The 17,970-nt window shown below is 37.5% G+C and overlaps 1 protein-coding gene across 8 annotated transcripts in view; it reads right to left on the bottom strand.

The window, feature by feature from the left end:
• Positions 1–14,599: 14,599 nt before the first annotated feature.
• PAPOLA (poly(A) polymerase alpha) overlaps positions 14,600–17,970 on the bottom strand; it is an 82,761-nt gene continuing 79,390 nt past the window's right edge. For all 8 annotated transcript variants that reach the window (XM_065593568.1, XM_065593566.1, XM_005307015.5 and 5 more), the window contains one exon: positions 14,600–16,799. In XM_065593568.1, coding sequence (XP_065449640.1) covers positions 16,704–16,799 — 96 coding nt within the window. In that variant the 3' untranslated portion in view covers positions 14,600–16,703. The remainder of the gene's footprint in view (positions 16,800–17,970) is intronic.

Raw genomic sequence — 17,970 nt, 5'->3', positions numbered from 1 at the left:
TATGAGGAGACTTGGTTCAATCAGATTAAGCATATAAACAAAAATTAATTGTATGCAGATCAACAGATGCAGCAAAACATCTGCATTCAGTGGTTATCGGTGTTCACATAGCTACCAAAAAAAAAAAAAAACAGGCAAATTACCATGAGTAACCTGGAAAAATTGGTAGGATTTCCTATCTTAAGAGTCAAATATTAAGTGTCTCATCCCAGTACTTTCAAAGGAAAAGAACTGGTAGCAAGGTATTTGACATGACGGGCCCTCATCATGGGAAATTACTCCACTCACCTTCCCATTTGATGGAGCCTGGATGTTTTTATCTTCAGGTCATGATACAAGGCTCATCAATTTTCCAGGATTTTTACTGAGAAGATGGGTTGCAGTATATGAAATAATTTGACAAAGAAAGCTGGTTTTTGAAAGCTTGATTAAATGGGCAATTTTTATTTTAAGAGATGGATTGAACAGCCAAGTCTCTGCAATGGGGGCATTTAACGTCTGGCTTTGTACACTGTTCAATGTTTGTACAAGCACCTAGAGCCACAGATAGTATATATTAATTTATTTTAAAAGCCCCTAACATTGCATCACCCGTAGCATACCAGCCAGTGTCTCTCAAAAGTGCAGTGCCTTTATCATTCATTTGATTTATTTCACAAGGTTTAGGAAGGCAGAGTTCTATTCTCCGGGATGAAGTATTTCTTTTGAAATTTATAATTATATTTGAATTGTAGTTAACCACTTTCAATGCCTGATGCTATTGGAGGCAGCCTCACTACGAGCAGCAGAATCAGGCTGCACCACTGTCCCATCTTTTGTCACATCTGAACAAGTACTTCACATTGGTAAATCACTTAGAGATAAAAGTCATCCATAGCAAGAGCTCTGCCTAGAAATATTTGCATACAAGAGAAATGCACAGCAACAGCACAGGAGAAGCGGGCCTCATATGTGGTATCTCAACAACTCCCCTCGCTAGCCTTTGTTCTTCCCTGAAGTTTGCCATCAGATCATTAATTGCTACCATAGCGCCTCTTCCTCTTTGCTTTTAATTCAGCATACTAAAGATATCAAATCATGGAAATCAAAGATGGAAAAGACCAAATAGGCCATGTAGAGACTGCAGTACAGGATTGTGCCATACAATGTGTTTTCTATCTTTTTTTATCTAAATTACTTTTAAAGGTTGCCCTTTAAAAAAAAATTATACTAACCAAGGACATTACAAGCTCAACTCCCAGCAGGATCAGCATAGACCACCATCCTTCCACAATAGGTAGGGTACCATAAGGTCAGGTAAGATCTTATGTTAACTCCTAGTTGTGCTTTAGTCAGGACATTAATGACCCCATCCAGGGCAATTTTCCCTCACTGCTGTGCAGCACTGTGTGCACTACTTGGCTGCCATACCAGAAATAAGTGACAGAGTCCTGTGGCACCTTATAGACCAGTGGTTCCCAAAGTGGGGTTCGCAGAACGTTTCAGGGGGTTCGCAAGAAAAGTTTCATTAATGGCGGCCAGAGGACTCTGCTGGGACCCGTTGCCGGGCAGACAGCCCGAGCCCCAGGGTGAGCGAGGCCGGGCAGTTTGAGCGGGCAGCCCAAGCCCCTCCCCTGTCAGTCAGGGAACCGGCAGCCCAAGCCTCGTGGAGCATGGGCACTTTGAGCCGGCAGCCCCAGCCCTCCCCTGTCAGCGGCGAAGCCAGCAGCCCCGAACCCCAGCACTCCATGCGGGGTGCAGGTGGCAACTCGGATCCCTGTCCTTGTCAGGCAGGGGAAGTTTGCATCCAGGGCAGTCAGCAGGGGGCCACGCTGAACGTGGGGGGTGGTCCAAGCTAATTTGTCCCTCCCAGGGCACCTTCCTCGGCGGAAGAAAAGCTGTTTGCGAGCCAAACCAGCCAGAAGCACGTTGTAGCCAGTGTAGGAGTGTTAAGGTGTCTCAGTAATTGTCCTTCTCTCTGGAGTGCTGATTTGCTTCAGTGAGTGAATCTTCTCAGTTTCTAGGTTGTTAGCAGTCTCTCTCTGTTATTTTTATTAGAACTTTTGTACACAAGTTCAATGGATAAGTGGCTGAAAAAGGAAAGTGTAAAGACACTGGAATCAGCTAGTGTTTCCTCAAGTCCACACTGTGGAAAATCTAAGTCTAGTGATCATGATGGTCCTGGAAAGTCACTTACAAAGAAAAGAAAATATGACGATTATATAAAATATGGCTTTACATGCATTGGTGATCAAGAACGTCCAAAACCACTGTGTGTGATTTGTGGTGACGTTCTAGCAAACAGCAGCCTCAAACCTTCTCTACTTCGGCGCCATTTAGAAACTAGGCATCCTGCACAACTCGACAAGCCTGTTGATTTTTTCAAGCGAAAATTAGCTGAGAAGAAAAGTGACATTACCAGTTTTATATCCAAAGCAAGTACTGATAATGAAAATGCACTTAAAGCATCATACCGCATGAGCTACCAAGTAGCAAAAGCATCAGAAGCCCATACCATAGCAGAGAGCTTGATTGGTCCATGTATAAAAGACGTAGTTCATTGCATGCTCTGAGAAAAGGCTGCAAAAAGGATTGACATGGTACCTTTGTCCAAAAATACGTTGTCACGAAGAATTAATGACATGTCAAATAATGTAGAGACCACAATTGTACATAGAGTGAAAAATAGTCCATATTATGCTATACAGTTGGATGAATCAACTGATGTAGCTAATCTAGCTATTTTGCTACTGTTTGTACGTTATGTGAATGAAGGTATGGTTGAAGACTACTTGTTGTTTTGCCGACCATTGGAAGAATGTACAACTGGAGAAGATATCTTCAATCTGACTAATGCATATTTTCAAGAAAAGGAAATAGATTGGTCTCGTTGCCTAGGCATTTGCACTGATGGGGCCACATCAATGACGGGGAAGTATACTGGATTTGTAGCTTGAACAAAAAAGGTTGCATCAAAAGTCTCTTGGACTCATTGCAGTATCCATAGACAAGCCCTTGCAACAAAACACATGCCAGAGGGACTGAAGAAAGTGCTGGACAATGTAGTGAAAATGGTGAATTTCATAAAATCATGGCCAACAAATTCCAGAATATTTCACATACTTTGTGACAAAATGGATAGTATACACGTCTGTGAGTTGACCCATACTGAAGTTAGATGGCTCTCAAGGGGTAAAATCCTTGAGCGCTTGTTTGAGGTTAGAATGGAAATCCTAGGTTTTTTTTGTTTTTTTTTCCCAACAGCCACCCTTTCCACCCTCCCAGCTGTATGGAAAATAATGTCTGGCTCCCGAGCCTCGCTTATTTAGCAGGTATTTCCTCAAAAATTAATGACCTAAATTTATCTCTTCAAGGCCTCAATATAACAGTTTTCAATGTGCAAGAGCGAGTTGAATCCCTGATAAAGAAGTTGCAGTTCTGGGGAAGTTGTTTGGAAAACAATCAAACTGAGTGTTTCAGTAATCTTCATGACTTCCTAGCAGAACATAAACCTTCAGTTGGATCAGTGCACTAAAACCAATATAACTGCACACCTAAAAGGACTTTGCACAACTTTCAGGGAATACTTTCCAGCTATGTCAGGCGATGACTGAATTCGCAACCCTTTTGATGATACCACTTTCTCAACACAGACATTAAACACCAAGGAAAAAGAACAGGAGTACTTGTGGCACCTTAGAGACTAACCAATTTATTAGACGAAAGCTTATGCTCTAATAAATTTGTTAGTCTCTAAGGTGCCACAAGTACTCCTGTTCTTTTTGCGGATACAGACTAACACGGCTGCTACTCTGAAACAAGGAAAAAGAGAAATTGATTGAGATCTCCTGTAATTACGAACTGAAAAGGAGTTTCAGAAATCTATCATTGATCAACTTTTAGCTGAGTTTAAGAAACGAATACCCTTCTGGCAGAAAAAGCTGCTGCAGTTTTGTTACCATTTTCAACAACATACTTCTGTGAGAAAGCATTTTCCTCGTATGCACATCTGAAAACCAAAATACAGAAACAGACTTGATGCTGAACCAGACCTGAGACTTTATCTTTCTCCAGTGGTTCCAGACTTCCAAGAGCTATGCAGAGCAAAGCAAGTGAATCCATCACACTGAGGAAATTTAAACTTAAATCCCTGGAAATATTCATTTTTAGGAGGGGGTTCACGAGATGTCACAATTTAGTGAAAGGGGTTCGCGGGCTGTTAAAGTTTGGGAATCACTGTTATAGACTAACACCTTATAGACTGTTAGTCTATAAGGTGCCACAGGACTCTTGTCGCTTTTTACAGATCCAGACTAACAGGGCTACCCCTCTGATACTTGATACCAGAAATAGCTGTATTTCACTAATGATTATTTATGTATATATAAATGATATAGTATGTATGTGTGTGTGTGTGTGTGTGTGTGTGTATATATACACACACACACACACATTATATATTGCCAAGTATCAAAACAAAAGAAGTCTGTCATCTTCTAAAAATGGAGAAGATCGTGTACAATCCTGATGTAAGGCAGCAACTGCTTGTGCAGTGTTATCTAATGTTCATTAAAGGAATCTCGCTGTGATCACACTATAACTGACACACTCATGTTTAATAAAATAAGCAACCTCAGGGCAGCTCTGGGACAAAGTCCCTGCCCTCAGGCCATGACCTGCTTCCTGGACCAAGGAAGGAACAGGATAGGTGAGAGGAGGTGGGACAGGATTGGTTGCAGGCAGCAACTCAGCAGCTTCTCTTACCAACTGTCACTGAACTCTCCTTTCTCATTGCCGCAATGCTTTACAGTGGCCTAACAGCCCAGATGTTAGCCAGTTTCCAGGTTATATTCCCTGTGTAGATCAGTGGGCATAAAAGCAATAACCAGAAGCTTTGTGGGGTTAATATAATAAGGCGCCTGGAAATTCCTGGGTAAAAGATGTAAGTAAAAAAAATGCATTTAATTCTACAATACTTACAAAAGCCTGCTTTAAAAGGGAACATGAGGAGACAGGAGATGTTAACAATTAGCTATAATCTAATAAAGGGTCTTTTGACATTGATGCAGGGAGTGTGAATTTTATGTTGATCAATTAGGCTAACTGTCTCGGTTAACCATTTTACTGATAACAAGAACAGTCAGGGTCAAAGCCTACAATGAGGGATATATAAAATATAATACCCCCCCCCCACCTCCAAAAAAAACTATTATGCTACAAGGACTCCCAAAAAGGAAGGATAAGATGAGGACTTTTAAGAAGGGCAGTGTGCTATAAAGGTGGTAGAGTAAAGATACTGCTTTAGTTTCATTTCGTAGTGAGCCATCATTCTGCTAAACGGGATGTGCTCTTTTTATAACTAACATATGACAAGGTCTGCCCAGTACAGAATTAGATACAGAACAAGAAAATTTCATATGTAAAACATCTGTTTAAACAACAACTATAGTCATCTTACATGGGCCTTCATTTTCCTATTTATTTCCCCCATTCCCAATTACTGCTAATCCAATTCCTGACTCAGATTATATTTAAATTGCAGTATCTCTCTTTTCTGCATTCAGTAAAGACAATAATCAGAAATAGAAGGGAGACTGTGCTGTCAAAAAACAGAATGCATCAAAACAAGAACGGTTTGCTCTTCCATTATAGTTGGTATATAAACTGGGTAAAACATGTGGGGTTGTTATTTTAACAGAGGCTACAAACAGCAAGGATTCACAGAGCTCTACATGATTAAGAGCTACATTCATTGCCAGCATTTGGACCACAGAAATTTGCTGATATGACTTTTCCCAATATGAACGACTGGTCATTGGCTGTAACAATCCAGGGGATATAAAAGATCTAGTGGTTAGAAATTAGGAGTAAGTGATCACTTATATTTTCAGCTCTACTGCTGAATCACTGGGTGACCTTGGGCAGGACATAACCTCTATCTTTATTTACCCATCTAATATATGCGTCTACTACTATATTTATTTAGCTCATAGGGGCGTCATGAGACTTAATGTCTGCTCAAAGCTTTGAGATCACCAGATGAAAGGTGCTTATATAAAATATTATAAAGACAATGAGAAAAATGGATCAGTGCCAAGGCAGTCAATTGGACAAACGGCTTCTCATATCAGCATTGTCCATATTTCAGTTTCTAGTTTATCAGTGGAAATATACATGGCTGTTTAAATAAAAACTCATACATATTCAACTGTGTACAGACCCAGTCACCACAGTTTATAGCTTGAAAATCATTAGAAAGCTTTAAGAGAACTGTTAGCAAGACATATATTGTACCTTGAGTCCTAGCCATAAATAGTCCATCTTACAGTTTGTACACACTAAGGGGAAATTTCCTATGGCAGCTACCAGCAGGTACGTGGGGTTTAAGTAAAGATTTTTTTTATATACTGTAATATTTGATCAATGAGCACTGGAATTGCTTTCCCTTGACTGTTTTATGGGCAAGAGCTTGAATTTAGTATCTGCCAAGCACATCACCAATGCCTAAATAAATAAGAATCTTTTACTTCTCCGAGGATACCCATGTCTTAGTATTGAGACTACAGGCATTAATCTTTTACCAAAGGACTGGAGGGAGGAACTCCTTTCAGTGCCTTAATGGGCTGGAGGGATCACTGATTAATGGAAGACCATCTCCTATGCTTCTCCCCCAATTTGGTGATGGGTAACCATAACTGATTAAACAGCATTCAAAGCCCCGCTGGTACTGTAATCCAAAACGCAGGCCATAAAATAGGTGAATCTCATGCCTGAACAGATGTAATATGGTTCTGACCCCTCAGTCCTTAGCAGAAATAGCCTCATGCCTCACTACTATAGATAGGGCTGGTTCAGCCAAAGGTGCCAAAACTGCAGCTGCAGGGGTCCTCCTATTTCTGGTATGATCACTGCTCATGCTCCCGTGGTACATGGGGCTAAGCATGAGCTACTTTTTACCCAATTCCAATGAGCTCTATAACATGGAAGTAGTTCCACTCACAACAGTGGAAAGATGATCTGTTGACAGCAACATATTTCCTTGTTTCTTCATTGCTGTCTTTTGTAAAATAAATACGTGGCTTTTTGTCCACAGATTTCAAAGTGCTCTACAACATAGTCAAAGATGATATTTACGGTACAGATAGGGAAACTGAAGTGCAGTCAGGTTAAGAGCCTGAAAACGTAATAGCAGATTTTTTTAAAAAATTGCTATGTAGTTGTGCTCCAGAACTAAACTTTTCCCAAAATTAAAGCAGTTACCGTACAAATGTGAACCATGTCCAGTAACACCTGCCTGAGGGCTTGTCTACACTTAAACCGCTATAGTGGCACAGCTGAATCGCTGTAGCACTTCAGCGTAGACAGTACCACGCCAACGGGAGAGATTCTCCCATCAGCGTAAGTAATCCACCTCCCCAACAGACAGTAGCTGGGTCATCGAAAGAATTCTTCCACCATTCTGCTGTCTACACTGGGAATTAGGTTGGTATTGCTACGTCTCTCAAGGGCATGGATTTTTCACACCCAAGACACATAGCTATATTGATGTAAATTACCAGTGTAGACCAGGCCTGAGTCTGCAGACAGCATGACACTTCAGCATTAAAACTCACTGGTTTCTGGACTGAGTTTTGCTTCTTCCTAGTCCTTTGGGGTAGGTCAACACAGCAAAGAAACCCCCCTAACTGGCACGGGCCAGCTGACTCAGGCTCAGGGACCCTGTAGGGTGGGAGGGTCCCACGCCTGGAAGTCTACACAGCAATGAAACAACCCTGTACCTTAGCCAGAGTCAACAGGCACAGGCCAGCCACAGGTTTTTCTTTGCTGTGTAGACATACCCCCAAGAGCCTAGATCAACATGACACCAAGCAAAAGTTTTGTACTAATGGGAAGCCATCCTCACTGCAGTCACTTACCAGACACTGCCCAAACTTCAGTATTTTTGACTTTCAGGAAAGTTACATTTACTTGACAACCAAGACAACATTCTACTCCCTTCAGCCCCTCACCATCCTCTTCAGTCTACAGAGTATACCTTGTAAATAGAAACTTGTCCTAATAAAGTGTGGCATAAAATAATTCCCCACCCATCCCTGTAAGGTCAGACCGATACCTTAAGAACAAAGCATCACCAAAAAGGAAATCTTAGATCCATCTGGGTGTTCATGGAGCTGGAAGAGTGGATTCACTATCTGGAATACAGCAGAAAGCCCTGCCTCCAGTACATTGAAAACTGTATGTCTCACCATGTAATACGTCTACAGAAGCATGATAGTTGTATACTCCAAATTAATTCTGAGAAGTACAATTAGTATATTGTACCATGCCAAAACCCCCACACTTTTATACATTGATGAAAACATGAGGAAAAACCTGCTTAGATGTGGTTTCACAATATAAAAATGTGATTTAAAATAATCTATATTTTATTACAGCAGCACCCCCAGTAAGGCTGAAATTTAAGATTACAGATACACAAAAGGAAGGAATACAACATCAGACTAAACAATTCAGGTGGTAATTGACTATAGTGGTAACTAAAAATTAACTAGTGTTATTTATCTAAAGAACTCTAGCTTAACTTCAAGATCTCACCTGAAAGGCGAAAACAGCCATGAGATACGGCTGAGCTGTGATTTAACGAACACCAAGGTAAAGCAGTACTGAATTGGCCAATCTCAGTTTTTATCTTCTCTGGGAGGATGTACCTATTATTCATATATCAGATGACACACACCTGAATTTACAGATACAAAACCAGGTAAATCTAAGACTACAGAGCCCCTACTGGTGTGTATTACATGTACAGTAGGGTTCAAATAATAATTTTACAGCATCTTCCTTATGAAGATTCTCAAAATGCTTCACAAATATTAGACCTCAACATTCTTGTGAGGAAGGTCTGAAACATTATTCTCATTTTACTGATGGAGAAACTGAGGAAAAAGATCAAGTGACCCAGTCAAGCTTATATGTTCGTGCCCATCTCCGGACTAGATTCCCCCCCCCCCCAATCTCCTGACGCAGTGTTGTGCACTGATCATTAGAAAATGCTGCTTCCCAGTGAAAGTAGGGAATCCAAAGAAATGTTTAAATTTTGATAGTACACACACATTTTAAGTCACTTTTGCCCCCAGATGTAAGGCATGGCATAGCATGGCATCCAACATATTTTGAACCCTGAAACAAAAATTTAACTTTTATTCACACAGAATTTGAACAATCAGCTACTTCTGAAGAGACTACACACATTTCTATAGACAAAACTGCATAAGAGGAAAGTTACACCGTGCAAAGAAAAGCTGACGCAGCTGAGAAATGTACAGAATTTTTGCTAAAACACTGACAATTAGTTGACTGCCCCATAGATAAAATTAAACACTTAACAAAATGTATCAATATAAATTATAGAAATTAAAAGTTACCCATATTTGGATATCAAGAGGTTTGAGTCCAGATTCTAAGTTTTAGCATCTACTATATGTATGACTAAATGAAACAAATAATGTGACAGAACCTAAATTAACACACAAAAACATAAGTTATAAACAAATAAGTAAATAAATTCCTCACTTTACATAAATAACCCCAAACTAGAAACTTATTTTTGAGAAAATACTCAATTTAATGTTAATCTTTTAATGACTGTTGGGCCAGACAGTAAAAGCAACTGTGCGCTGTGGCTGTAAAGACTCAAACTGTGAATTTCATGCATCATTATTTTTTTTAAATACACCCCACAGTAATCAAATCAAAGTATTCTCACTGCTCAAAAAGAAACCAATGGTGAGGAGACCAAACTTGCTGTTTAGACTTTATCTGCAAAAGGGAGAACATCTGGTGCACTTCTGGCTAGACAGGTTTTAGGGGCAACAACACTGGAGAATACAATGCAGATCCCAGATCTCCAAAGGACAGATAAGTGTACAAATGAGAATCATATAGCCACAATAGAAAAAATTCCTTGCGTTTCTTTAGTCTTATAGCAGGTGATTGGTAGAACCTCAGTAAGTAAAGCTGAGATTCTTGGGACTCAAACCTGTTTTCACATGCTCAAAGATTTCTGAAATGTTTTCTTGGAGCTAAGACTTCACATGATTGATCCTAGCCAAGATGTAAAATACAGAAACTTAAGAACGAAATCCTTTCAGCCATATTGAACTATTGCAAAAAGGAATTCATTGGGATTTTTCTGAGGACTAAAGAGAAAAATGTAAATTTTCTTTTTTGCCAGCCTATAAATCAAAAAAAGTACATGCTTCAAACTTTACGTGCACACAATCCTTTTGTAGAAATCGTAACTGTTAGCGGGTTAGGAAGAAGTGTACAAGGATGTAATTGCAAAAAATCACTTCTGGGCATGCTTAGTAGGAATCTACAGTTTTTTTTTTTTTAAGCAGACTACTAAATCTTTGCCCCCCTTTGTGCGATCATAATGTATATTTTCCAAGTCAGGGCTAGGCTCTCCTGTTAGGATAACATTAGAATACTTCTGTCTTATGTTATTTGTGCCATTCTGTCTCAAAGAATGAGTTTCCACCGCTCAAAGTAGGTTAGCACAAAAACCGGAAGAACATAAAGACGCTCCCTCCTGCAAACAAAAAAGACAACACACTAAATAAGATTGGAAGTGGGTATAATAACCCTTGACTAATTATTCCTGAAAATAAGGAAAGTAGATTTCTCCTCAGATGGTTACAATATATACTGTAAAAATATTCCTAGCAGAGACACTGCTTCTAGTAGTCAGAATAATTTGATCACGAATGAACACAAAGCCTGTGCCCTCCTCAGAGTGAAGATTAAGAACAGCTAGAAATACCATTAGTACACAAACATAAGGCTGCACAAACATGGACAAACTAGCAAATGTTATATCAGTCTTGCCATTCTTATATTGTGATGGATTAAAATTATTCACAATAAACTGTGGCTAAGACACTGAGCACATCCATCCATCATTCTAGGCTACTCTTATTCCAACCATGTCATCGAGTTGAATCAAGCTTATGACACATCTCGGCAGGGAGATTCCTAAGGAAGCTAATATCTAGATTGAGTACATGAATAATGCATTTTTCCATAAAAGCCCAAAATGTTGGCTTAAGCCTTAACAAGGTAACAGAGTTTTACTTCACTGAACAGGACCAAAATGGAAAATTCTTAAAGTCCTAACAGAGCAACCTCATATTTGAAACTAAATTTTCTCTCATGCCATTAAATAAAAACCAGTGTGTGAAAAATAGCCCAAATTAAAATGGATGCCAGAAAGTTAAAAGCTTGATAGAAATCCTGTAGTATAGCTGAAGATTCTTCTCTCCTCGTGCACCTAACAGTCTTGGCACAGTGTCCAGGCATGGCCGGCTCGCTGCTGGGGGCAGCATTCTTGGCTGTGAAGGTAGAGCATGCCCTCTGTCACTCATGAGGAGCAGTCCCATCCAACTGTCTCTTTTCAACAACTTTATCATCAATCTCTTTATTAACAGCTCCACTGCAGACTGAGAACATAAACAAGGACCAATGCTCATGCCATATTTCTGGAAGGCAAAGAGTACCAGGCACCATGCAATGTGCAAGTTTGTAAAGAGGGTATTTGAGCAGAAGAAACTGAATCCATTAAAAACTGCTTTTGTTTAATGTATTAAAAATATACATTTTATCATGCCGAAGGTCTTAATTTAGGAGCAATCTAAAATTGACTGATTTTGGAAAAAAAAATCAATTAAAGAATATTCCTCAACTTCAAACTCCAGAAACTTCCCTCAATTGATTTCATTTTGCAGCTCAAATTGAACTGTCATATTAGTCAGGGCTACATGATCTAATATACCTTTCAACTTTAATAATTCACCATTCATGCAAAGAAAGTATTTTATGTTTTAAATGCCTTAGGACTGCATATTATTACTATAGAAGCAAACTTATACCATAATATGAAGATAATTGTTTTCAGTGAACTCTAATAAATCTGTGTATCAATTAAAACAATTGAAGATTTTTTTTGAACTACATAAAATCTGACCCAGAGTAGCCTTATCAGGAAAAATTATTTTTAAAAGGACAAACGTAAAATGTATTCATAAAATGAGAACTGCTAGCTTGTAAATAAGACATACAAATTAGAGGAAAGAGGCAAATAAGATATGCTAGCTTGTGAGATGTCGTGTCTGTATGGGTCACTGGAATTATGGGGCTGTTTAAATGTACTGGCTATTTTTCTATGTTAAAAAAAAATATTCAGCTTACTTAGCCAACTAAGTCTGAATTTTTACCTTCATACATTAATAGCATTTTGCTTTATTATTCTTTTCCATTACAGCTGAAAGTCTCATCTGGGTACAAAGTCTTATTTAAAACAGTAATTTACTGGAACACTGAGTTTGAGAATATCTGCATATACCATTAAGCACAGTTTTTTCATCCATCAAGAGGTGGTTTTATTTGAATTAGTTCTCTCATTCAATATCTTTAAAAGCTTATTTTGTTAGTTTTTCATTAAAACACATGTAGGAGCTTCTTACTTTCACTTAGATAATTAGAAACATTTGACTACAATATTAGACGTATGTATATACAGACATGCAGAATAATTTTAGTGAATGTGACTTGACCCAATTTTCTAGATGTAAAACCTCCACCCAGCCCAAAAAACTGCATTATAGAATATAGTGAAAATAGAATATGACTAAACTTTATTAAAAAGCCATTAGTTTAAAGATCCAAACAAACAGATGGGACATTCAGCAGTTCACTGTATTGTTTTTTAAATAATAATGCATGCTCTCTGAAGTTTGATATCAAAGTTAACATTTTTTGGTGATGACAGTGACAGATGTTTGATGTTTATAGATATTTCAAATATTAGTTTGAACCTTGTACACATATGAAATTGCATCCGTCTCTATCAACAAATCCATGCTTTATTTTTAGTGAACAGTTAAAAAAATATTTAAAGATGATTAAATAAAAAATGGTTATTACTGCTATGTTCTATAGCCTGAACATTGGGATCCTATAGGGCGTATTCTTTATTATTTTTATGGAAGAGTGTAGAAGTGGAGATTTACTTAATTCCATGACTTCCAATGAATTGTTTGTTCACCTGTAGTAATGGTCACAAGATGCTTTTCAAGTGGACAACTCCAAGGAATTAAAATGATTAAGCTGTAGTGACCATTTGAACATATGAGAATTTTTATAAGTAGTCACATATTTTCCAAGAATGTAAAGGGAAGAAAATAAACTAAAGGAACAAATATTTACATACCAAAAAGCTATTTTCCTTTCACTGTTAAATTTAGTTGGGATTTGAGTATGGACAAGTGTAGCTTTTGGTTTAAAGTGAAATCCAGTGTACTCTCTCACAAGTTTGTTTTGTTATTTCAGCTGTAGAACTGTTCAGCCTTTTTTTTATTTAAACATAGCACTTACAATGAAGCACAAGAACAGTTAGATTTTTCAGGGTACATTTAGTTATTTTCTTTTTATATTCCGATTACTACTTGAAGCTACTGTTCACTTACCACCAGAGGCAATGCTTTGCAGTTCTTGGAGGAGCAAAAGGTGTGATAAGAAATAGTGTAAAATAGGGGTCTAGAGCACTCACTGATCCACAATATAAAAACAAAATTTTAGCCAACAATCACTAGTTCAGTGAAGCCTAACTCAAACTAACATACCCAAAAGCATACTAGCTGTGGAAATTAGGAGCTATTTTTATTAAAAGCACAGTAGTAACAGTACAAATTTAAGTCAAATTTTGGTCACATTTCTAAATGTTTGCTGGATTGGGCCCGCAAGCTAATAAGATCAATCAAGTGATGCACAGCTACTGGCACCTTTTGAATTTGTAGTTTCAGTGCATACTGGAGTCAGTGGAAGAAAAACAAGAGAAACAGTGCCATCTGCTGATCATTTATATAATGAACTGCTTCCAAGACAGGAAGCATGGTGAGTTTTACGGAGTATACCATGACTGTTTCAATTAATATTTTTACTTAGAGCAGTGATGGGCAACCTGCGGCCCATCAGCGTGCTGGCTGCCGCTTCCTACAGCTCTCATTGGCCCGGAACAGTGGACGGCACCCACTGGGAGCTGCGGGGGGCCATGCCAGGGGATGGTCAACATCAGTAAAATGTCTCGTGGCCTGCAATCAGGATTACCCTGATGGACCACATGTGGCCTGTAGGCTGCAGGTTGCCCACCACTACCTTAGAGGATAAAAAGTTAGATCAAGCTTTTAAAAAAAAAAATAATAGTCTACATAAACTGATTATATATGTTATTTTTCTAGCTTTGCCTACCCCAGTCTTTAAGATTTTGAGGCAGGCACCCAAGTCAGGGAACAAGAACAGGCTGCTATTCAAATGGATTTGTTCTTTTTAAAACTAAGCAACGACAGAAAATAGCAATTTACATTTTTCTTCTAAAAACAGACTAAAATTTAGCATGCTGCTAAATGCCATTTTTTAAATCCAGACAATTTAAAAGTGCATTGTTCTTTTCAGGCAGCATTGCATTCTATATCAGCAGAAACAATTAAGTAATTTAACTGACAAGTCTGGAATAAAAACAAACAGGAAAAGCAATTTTGGACATTTGAAGAAAATCAGGCAAATGTGGGATTGTGCTGTTTTTTATTGTGTTTTCAATGGAGAAATACATCATCTGTTTACAAAATAGCTCTTGAAAAATACAAGGAGTACAGATACTATAAAACAAAGCAAACTCCAGTCATGAGACACTACGTACATCATGCGAAAGCAACAGTCTGATCTCCAGGTTATGAAAACTAGAATTAAAAAGTCACTATACAGAAAGATTCCAAGTTCCCAGCTTGGCAAAACTTGGGTGCAGTTACATGAAATGTTTAATAAAATGAAAAAAAGATTTCCCAATGTGTAAACAAAATGACAAAACTAAATTTGTGCCTGGCAATTTCGATCTAAACTCCATAACTACACAAAATACACAGACACCTTGTACACTTCAATTGTTAGTATAACCTTTTTTGAGGTGGATGACAGCAGGCTGCACAGGGCAAGGGAAAGAGAAATATTGTATACTAGACATCTTAGACAAATGGCAAAAAGAAAAACCTCAGTTTTGCACAGCCTAAGAAAAAAAGTAAGCTACACTCTGACTTTGGAAAATTAATTTAGAAGGATATGGGGAGAGAGAGTGTAAGTAATTTAATTTTAACATGAAAGAAGCACATGTAGTAGGATGGTGCACAATGGGAGGAGGAAATTCATAAAACATGCTAATCAGAAAGTATGGGAAGGATGATTTTTACCATCCCAGTTATTTCAGACTAAGTAATAATAACAAAGTTTGTTATCTACATCCGGTATTATCACCAACATCCCTCATGTTTCCTAAACACTGATGTTCTGCTGCTTAATCATGAGAGATTCAGTTCTTTTAAAGAAAAGCTTTGCTGCTAATCCTTTTTTGCTAGGACTACAGAACAAAAAGTAGGAGGAGTAAAGAGAGCTTGCTAGATGTCAAGTGCTTTCTAGAAATATGATTGTTAAAAATTCAGTGTTGTTCAGTATGTAAAACTACTATTTTTGATAAGCCATCTAGAAATAAAAAAAGATTAAAATCGTTGGGGAATTTTTTTTGCCTTTATATTTAAAATTTGAAATGTTTTAATGCAGACAGGACTTTTATGGAGTGTACAAAAATTATCTTATATTTAGTGGTCAAAAGGCCATCAAGACAGGTGTTATGCTTCACAGGCACAGTTTATTCACTCTGAAGTTTTAGCCACAGGACAAAATTTGGTTTTTGTGCCTTTGGGCCCCGAAGTATTGGGTTTATCTAATATCATGAGTTTAGGTTCTTAAAAAAACAAAACAAAAAACAAAACAAAACAAAAACGTTTGTTTTTGATCTTTGTCCTATTTTGTGCATACAAGCTGCAAAAAACATTAAACACAAAAGCTTTTTCCAAGAAATATGGCAAGGGGATCAGCAAGGGAGTAAGGAGTTTGATTAGGTCAAAGGAAAGTGTATTTGCTGTTTGATCGCTGATCTGTATGCACCATAAAATAATCCTATAAATAAAAATAGATCACATCTTAATCATGTCCCATCAAATACCAAATGCTTCCCAATTATTTTCTCAACATATGTCATATAACCTCAAGATTTGACATTTTATTTTAAAGGTTTACTGCTGCTTGATGGTAATTTAACTAGATATACTGTACACTTTGTCTTCAATGCACAGTATATCATAGAATGTTATCCAATTCGCAGATTACTAGTACTGAAGAATCTCTTCAATAAAAATGAAAGAATATCAGTTGAATATCTAAAATTAGTCATACTCCAATAAAAAAAGGTACATAAAAGTGCATTCAAGGGATTCTTATGCCAGTTTTAGCTCAAAATTTTTAAACAATGCATCAAACATAAATCCAATCAGAATGTCAATTATGGCTACAAATAGTGTTCATGTTTGTTTTTAAAGGCAGTAATCCTTCGAAATATTTAATGCAACTGTTGCTAACACATTAAAAGTACTCCTGGCTTCACATACTAACCTGGACTTCCAAAGAGGTGGTGATTACAGCCCAGTCAGGGAAGTGCACAAAATATACCTAAATCCATTTGCAGTCATGTTCTAGTCTTGCACCCTCCATTCTCCTTTTTTAGCATTAGAAGACAACAGGTTGAGTTGGCAGATATTGTTTATGGACCCCTGAGGTTGTTTTTACCGATTCAATCTCAGTTTTATTGAATTCTTGATAACAGGAATAGGATTTGCAGGGAGAGCAGGGATATCTGAAAGGTCTGTACTGGGTGTTTTCTGACATGAAAGAGGAAAAAGGAAAAATGTTACATGTATTTTAAATTCTCCAAAAATATTAGTTTAACAAGAAGCAAATATCTGAGCACCAGGTTTTAAAGATTTATGTTGTAATATATTTTGATAAGAGTATTCAGAAATATGTACCAAAAATAACGTTAATTACAACTTTTAGCCAACAGAAAACGTGATAGTTAAGGAAAGAATGTTTATAATAGTCCCTCTCATAGCATGCATTTAGTTTTCTACAAGTTGATGAAATAGGAAAAATAGAGCTCAACAATAACACTTGAAAAATTCCCACACATAGGTTTATTGCACAAGTCCTACAAATGCTATCTGAATTTTCATTCTTCTTTAGGATGATTTTAAACTATTTGATATCTGAGATCCCATCTTGTGGAGGCGCAACGAAGTACAACTGTAACCTATTTATCATAATTTCCTATTTCAGAAATAGGAATCTACACAGCTGATACTGATAAAGTTACAGGATTTTGTAGTTTGTTCATGAAACCAAACTAAACTGCACACTTGAAAAATGCTCATACTGCGAGTAAGAATTTAAAAACGGTTTACATCTAAAAATTCTAATTGATTATATTGTGTCCATATTTAAAAGATTTGCCAAAAAGTTTGTGCTACCAACAACTGCCTAACATCAGTTAGGCTTTCCATATTTAAGAACTGCAAATAGTATACTACTGTTTGATGGCAATAAGAAAATTTCTAACGCTCAAAACTGGACTCAGAGAAAAAGATGAACCAAGTTGGCTTCTCCTCATTTGTGGGGAAAAAATGAAAAATATTAAAGAAAGTTAAAACTAATGCAGCACAACTCATTAGTATAAAACAAAACAAGGGAGCAAAACAAAGAACACGGGACTCCAAAGATTTATTATGAACAAAAAGGATACAAATTACCAATATGCTTAAGAAACCCTTTATTTTCTATACTTAATTGTCAAATTTTTATTTAAAATAATTTTCAGCTGCCCCTCTCCTGACCATATCGCTTTAGACATCATGGTGATCAAATTATTTTGTACTGCCTTTCAGAATTTATTAGGAAAGTTTATTTCTCATATGTACGGATGGTCAAAATTCACACAAGCTTTTTCGTGCACAGGGAAAAACAGTGCACAGTACGATGACTACTGTGTTTACTGAC

Source organism: Chrysemys picta, chromosome 4, assembly GCF_011386835.1.
Source record: "Chrysemys picta bellii isolate R12L10 chromosome 4, ASM1138683v2, whole genome shotgun sequence".
In the NCBI taxonomy this organism is placed as follows: Eukaryota; Metazoa; Chordata; order Testudines; family Emydidae; genus Chrysemys; species Chrysemys picta.
This window is presented reverse-complemented; position numbering and strand designations above follow the sequence as displayed.